This window comes from Thalassophryne amazonica, chromosome 3 (genome assembly GCF_902500255.1).
Source record: "Thalassophryne amazonica chromosome 3, fThaAma1.1, whole genome shotgun sequence".
Lineage (NCBI taxonomy): Eukaryota > Metazoa > Chordata > Actinopteri > Batrachoidiformes > Batrachoididae > Thalassophryne > Thalassophryne amazonica.
The window spans coordinates 77066963-77073014 of record NC_047105.1 but is presented as its reverse complement, the minus strand read 5'-3'; the positions used below and the strand labels follow the sequence as shown (position 1 = coordinate 77073014).

The window sequence follows — 6052 nt, the reverse complement described above, 5'->3', positions numbered from 1 at the left end:
TTTTTTGTTGGGGGGGGGCTCACCCTATAAAATATCACAACTCTTCTCTTGGCATCCTATAATAAACATTCTCTGAATCCATGAATAAACAGTGCAATTTTTTCTGGCATTCTCTATATTTCTCCATCAGCCCAAATATTTCATCTGTATTTCTGCTCAAGGATCTTCACCTCTTTCTAAGCCTAGCTTCACCTACTCAGGGAGTACTACAGGGATGACAATGACCAGGCCTATAGAGAGGAGGTGGAGCAGCTGTTGGGCTGGTGCAGAGTCAGCAACCTGATCGTGAACATGGACAAAGCCAAAGAGGTCATTGTCAACTTCAGGAAGAACAAGCCCTGCCATGCTCCTCTTCTCACCAACAACGTGGCTGTGGAGGTGCTCAGCAGTGTTAAGTTCCTGGGGGTGCATATTACAGACCTGGTCTGTAAACACCGTGTCACTGATCAAGAGGGTACCGCAGCATCTGTACTTCCTGAGCAGGATGAGGAGACATCACCTGTCCCTGCCTATCCTCACCACATTCTACAGAAGGACCAGAGAGCATTCTGGCCAATTGCATGTCTGTGTGGTGTGGAGGATGCAGTGCCTCTGACCAGGTTAGTCCCATTGAGATCGAGACCTCTTTTGCAAGGGAGACCTGAACAATTATAAAGTGTCCAATTCACTTAACTTGCATGTCTTTAAATGTCGGAGGAAACCGAAGCACCCGGAGGAAACCCACACAAACAGGGAGAACATGCAAACTCCAGACAGAAAAACCATAGGTGGGAATCAAACCCATGACCTTGCTGTGAGGCAAAAATGCTAACCACTAAGTCACTGTGCTGCCAAATTGCCACATTGCACCCAAGCACTGCGTATCCAGATTCAGTAGTATTATCAGTGATTCCTCACGCCCTCATCACAGACTGTTTTCTTTGCTTGCCTCTGGAAAGAGTTTCTGCAGCATCTGGTGCAGGACCACCAGGTTCTTCAATAGTTTTACATTTTACATTTTCTAAATTGTGGCATATTCCTCAGTGGTACAATAACTCCTGTTAATTTTTGCTCAAGTCTACTGCATTTTGGGTCCTTCATTCCATTTGGGTGCAGAACGTAACAGTGGTGGTGTCAGTGTGTTTTTTTTTTTAGGGTTCTGCGATTTTGTCACCTTCCCACAGTTCTTTATTTTGTGACTTGCATTTTGTCTGTTGATTTGTGTTTGAAAGTTTATAATTTATTATACTGTTTTTGTAGTTGATGTTCTTTTGGTTCCTGTGGTTCTCGTGTATCCTTCTCCTCACTTCCTGTCCATTGTTAGTTTGCAGCTGTTTCTCATTTGTGTTACTGCATTTGCAGGTTAATGAAATGAATGGTACATTCGTTTCGCTCGTTTCCGATGGTGTTTTGTGCTGTCACTCTCTCCATTGTTCATGGTGGTTGTAAGTACCCTGTTTGGTTTTTCACACACCTTATTGTCAGCTGTTTTTGATTAAATCCTCTCTATCGCTCCTCCCGGTCTTCCTCACCCCTGAGTTAGTCTTGGACTTTATTATTTTATTGTGACTACCTGCACCTGTTTGTGTTGTTTTTGGACACCCTTGTGGATAATTAAAGCACCTTGGATTTTTGGAACTCATCCTTTTGTGTTCTGGGGTTAAATTTAACTCAGATCTTGCTCAGACCGAAATACTATGATTACAGTGCCATTTAAGGTTCCAGAGATGAACATAATCCAGAAACAAATGACTACCCCTTCTTTCATGCATAGCACAGTGGTGGCTTAAGAAGTACATTTTGCACTGTAAAAACAACAACAACAACAACACAAAAAAAAAAACACTGAAAATTATCTCGAGATTACTGTCTTTATTGTTCATGAACATTAAATGCTGTTCAACAGTGATACAATGCACCATGTGACATAAAAAAAAAACACAATCCACGTGAGGTCGAGAAGAAACTGTTCACTTTAGTTCACATGAGTGCAGAGATGTTGAAGAAACTCTCCTTTAGTGGTTGAGTCTCCAGGGAACACAGCTTGACAAAATTCGCAAACATGTGACTGTAGAGCCACATCCGACATGAATGGCCTATCAGACTGGCTCAGAACATCACCCAACGGGGACGGGCGGTCCACTACAGCCATCTAATGCAAACACACAGGATGAGTTTGTGAGGAAGAATGTGAGAGACCACAGTTACTGCTGGGAGAAATTCACTTACTCTTGCTGTTTGCGGTGTCTCGCCTCCTCTGAGATCATGTGATGGTGCTGGACTCTTTGAGACACAGAAAGATGCTCTATTCTGTCTGGAGGTGTTCAGTGTTGACAAGGATCTTCTCTCATCATCCTTTCTCTGATGGTGCACAGCCACACCAAGCTTGGACATGTCTTCAGTCAGGACATCAGAGAACACCCCCATTTTGTTTGATAGGTCATGGAACCCATGCTGTGCTGTGGCACTGTGGTTTGAGGATGCCGATGACTGAGAGTGCTCATGGAGTGGTGCACATATTTGATGTGTACACTGAATGGGAATGGACACCATGGCACCCAGGTCTCCGTTACTAACCACGTTACCTGCAGGCAGACAATTTTACACATACATCATGACTGAACCTTCTGGCTATGAACAATAAATTGGGTCTTGCATAGACCTTGCTGGTTCTGCAGGGCCGTTGTGATTTCATGTAGTAGAGCTGCTTGTTTCATGCAAAGGGATCTCAGGCGAAGAAACTCCTGGTACAGTTCTCTGTATGCTTCCTCCATCTCACAACTCAGAGATCTACAACTAATAAACATCACATGGGAAAGTACGCAATGCCATACAATTTGACAATATATGCACATTTTGCACATTTCCTGATCTCATAATTATGAGATCCTGATCGAGAAAAGATCTCGTAATTACAAGATAAGTTGTCTAATTTTTTTTAATCCAGTGAATGCAATGCGCTTCTGTTCAAATTTAACATTAAATATGTAAAGTAAGAACAACAACAACAACAGGCACATATTAAAACATTAAAACACAAACATACAAGATTGGTGTTGGCTTCTTTTATGTGTCCTTTTGAAAGTGTAAAATCGTACTTAAATGAATGAATTAATTAATTTTTTCGTCACACAAATCAACAATTAACAAAAACTTACAACAAAGCAACACAACAAAAGTACCCGTGCGACCAAAAGGGTGTGGGCTGAAGCAAGGCTTATAAATACCCACCCCTTATACTATAAAAATAAGAATTGTATACACACATTTATCACATATTACAACAAAAATCTGCCCTATACTCATAAACCAGCCCTCATGAGCTACAAGAAAAAATAGGGCTGATAAATCATACACCTGTCCTATCAATTTTACTGCCCTGGAAACTGTGGCAATAAAATCAGGGCAATATAAATCTTAAAACAGGGCGATACAAAAAAGACATTGAAAATACCAGGCTTTGTATTGCTCCGCTTTTCATCCAATCAGTATCCCCCATTTCTTGGCCCCACCAATGACACACCCCCATTTTGTGTTACCCTGGTGATCCTGCTGATACAGGATCCAGATAATTTCATTCAACCAAGATGTCTGATCAAGGTGAGAGAGTTTTAGCCTCCCGAGTAGGGAGAATTCTACAACTTAAGTCTCATACTGAAGTTGTGAGACATCAGTGAAGAGGGCACTCATGACTTTATAGACAGACATAAGAACATTCCAGAATTTACATGATTTACCTGCGTTATTCATTCTACATGATTCATGTGTATGATTATTGTTCTTTATTTTTGTTGTAATATGTGATAAATATGTTATTGCATGTCTGTTTATGTATCACACCCTGCATCATGCCCCAATACACTGGGGCATGATGGAGTGTAATAAGGTAGAATGGCATGTAAGACATGTAATAAGGTGTACATATACATACATGCACACAGATACATAAATACATATACAACCCGCTGCATGGCGCACAGCAACGCCGTGATGAAGCCTCACGGGACATGTTCTGGCATGTCCAGGCACATCCACAATTTCTCGGATAATCACTCGATGGAAAAACCACCGACAGCTGTCTGAACGCCATCTCAAAGCCGTCCTGTGAGACCAAAACGGAGGTGGTTTTGTCTCGCTCCAGTAGCAAATCCATCGTGATGCGCGAAGCCTCCGCTCGGCTTTCCATGACAAAATCTCTTGTTAAAAGTGAAATCTGCCGGAAAATGGTTGATGTCCAGCTCTTGTGATAACAAGAGAAATGGCACACGATGGTCACGGATCCAGACAGCCATCCGTTTAGAAATGAAATGGTCGTTCAGCCTGTCGATGGCGGCTTCGGAGCACGGCGTGCCCCACAGCCGCTGGGGGCCGTCCTTAAAGCGACAGTAACACTCCTTATTCTCTACCAAGCCCATAACATTTTCACCGAAAGCCAGATAAATTTTTCTAATGGTTTCCAGCTACCAGTCTAACAGTTTCTGAAAAAATTCTGATGGAAAAAAAGCCCAAATCATTCCGCCATTTCCTGACAATGAAAATCCGCCGAGGGGGTGGACCACTCCTCACTCAAAGCCTGCTCACAAGCGAATGACGCAACCGACAGGCGTGGAAAAACTCACGCATGCGCACGAGGGTTCAAGCTTGTCTGACGCAATCACACGTGATTCAAATCCATATGGTTTTTGAAAAAATAATAAGGTCGGATACTTTTCTAATAGACCTTGTATACACACATACACATACACAGCGACAAATACCAAAAAAATCGTTCATAATGAACTATAATTTAATAATATAATGAACTAAAATTTCAAAATACAACCAGGCAAGCAATGGTGCACAACACAAGCCCGAAAACAATAACAAAATCGATAAACCTAAGTTTTCAAATTATAACAAGCAATTTTGTAATTCTTGTAAAGCCTTTTAAAGCCAACTAAAGTACCAAGTAATTTAATATTACCTTTACTTACCTCGTCACAGCCTCATGAGTACTCTCTGCTCAAAGAATTCAGGACTCCTTGTCATTTACTGAAACTCCAGCAAATGAATGCTCAGCGTTTTCTCCTGCAGAGTCTCCTCTGGATCACACTTTGTGTTACCGCACACATCCACGCCTCAGACTCATTCACTGAGCACCACCTGGAAGCACATTTCTGAGTTGAAAATCCATTTTTCTGCATAAAGTCTCCTTCTCTATTTATGGATTTATGGGGTGGGTAGGGGGACTGCCCGGTAAGCACAAAGTTCACGCGTTCAAGCACTGAAAAATAAAGTGTACTCAGGCAGCAGTGTGTGCAGAAATTTTAAATATGAGGAAGTAGCATGCTACCAACAGGGAAGTGAAACCTGTTTAGTAACAAAGGGAACTTCACAAACTTTCAGCTGTCCCGGCTGCAGCTGACAGATTGCAGAAACTTCAATAGCTTCAGGACGACAAACTAAGCTTTATTTTAAATGTGCCAGCATTATCACATACGGAGACTCGAAGAGCTCATGGGTTTGGGCTGATTTAATTCATTATTACATGGCATTGTATTGCACATACAGTGGCTTGCAAAAGTATTCAGCCCCTTGGTATTTCACACATTTTAATTGGTTTATGCCATTTCAAATACAGAAAGTAAATCAATCAATGTAAAATTTCAAAAATTATCTTCCTTAAACTCAAACTGAAAGCAAATCTCTACAATTTCATAGAAATTAATTAAAAATATAAAACCCAAGATGATGGGTTGCATAAGTAATGGGCCCCTTTTGTTGTGTGGGCCGCCAGAGGAGGAGGTACTGCTGGCCCACCACCACCAGATGGCGCCCTGCTTGGAGTGCGGGCTTCAAGCACGAGAGGGCGTGGGAGAGTGACAGCTGTCATTCATCATCTGCACCAGCTGTCACTCATTCACCACATCACCATAAAAGCCGGACTACAACTCCACCTCCCCGCCGAGAAATCAGCAACCAAGAGGTAACCTTCTCTGCGGTAATTTCTCTGCTAACTAAACTCTTCTTTGCAGCCGTTTGCCCTGTGGTGTACTTATCCGAGCTGGAGTAAGAGCGTGACCGCGACGACTTC

At 42.2% G+C, this 6052-nt stretch overlaps 1 protein-coding gene across 3 annotated transcripts; it reads right to left on the bottom strand.

Moving 5' to 3' along the window:
• Positions 1–1831: 1831 nt before the first annotated feature.
• Positions 1832–5279, bottom strand: zgc:113184 (uncharacterized protein LOC553745 homolog). Of its 3 annotated transcripts, none has more exons than XM_034166873.1 (4): positions 4943–5279; positions 2642–2775; positions 2209–2564; positions 1832–2131 (listed from the first exon to the last, which is right to left on the bottom strand). In XM_034166873.1, the coding sequence occupies exons 2-4, from the start codon at positions 2751–2753 to the stop codon at positions 1955–1957; spliced, it is 645 nt and encodes a 214-aa protein (XP_034022764.1). In that variant the 5' UTR covers positions 2754–2775; positions 4943–5279; the 3' UTR covers positions 1832–1954. The 3 variants fall into 3 exon arrangements, with proteins under 3 accessions (XP_034022764.1, XP_034022763.1, XP_034022766.1); XM_034166872.1 differs by having other exon boundaries at positions 4953–5279; XM_034166875.1 differs by having other exon boundaries at positions 2642–2769; positions 4953–5279.
• Between the last annotated feature and the right edge of the window lie 773 nt (positions 5280–6052).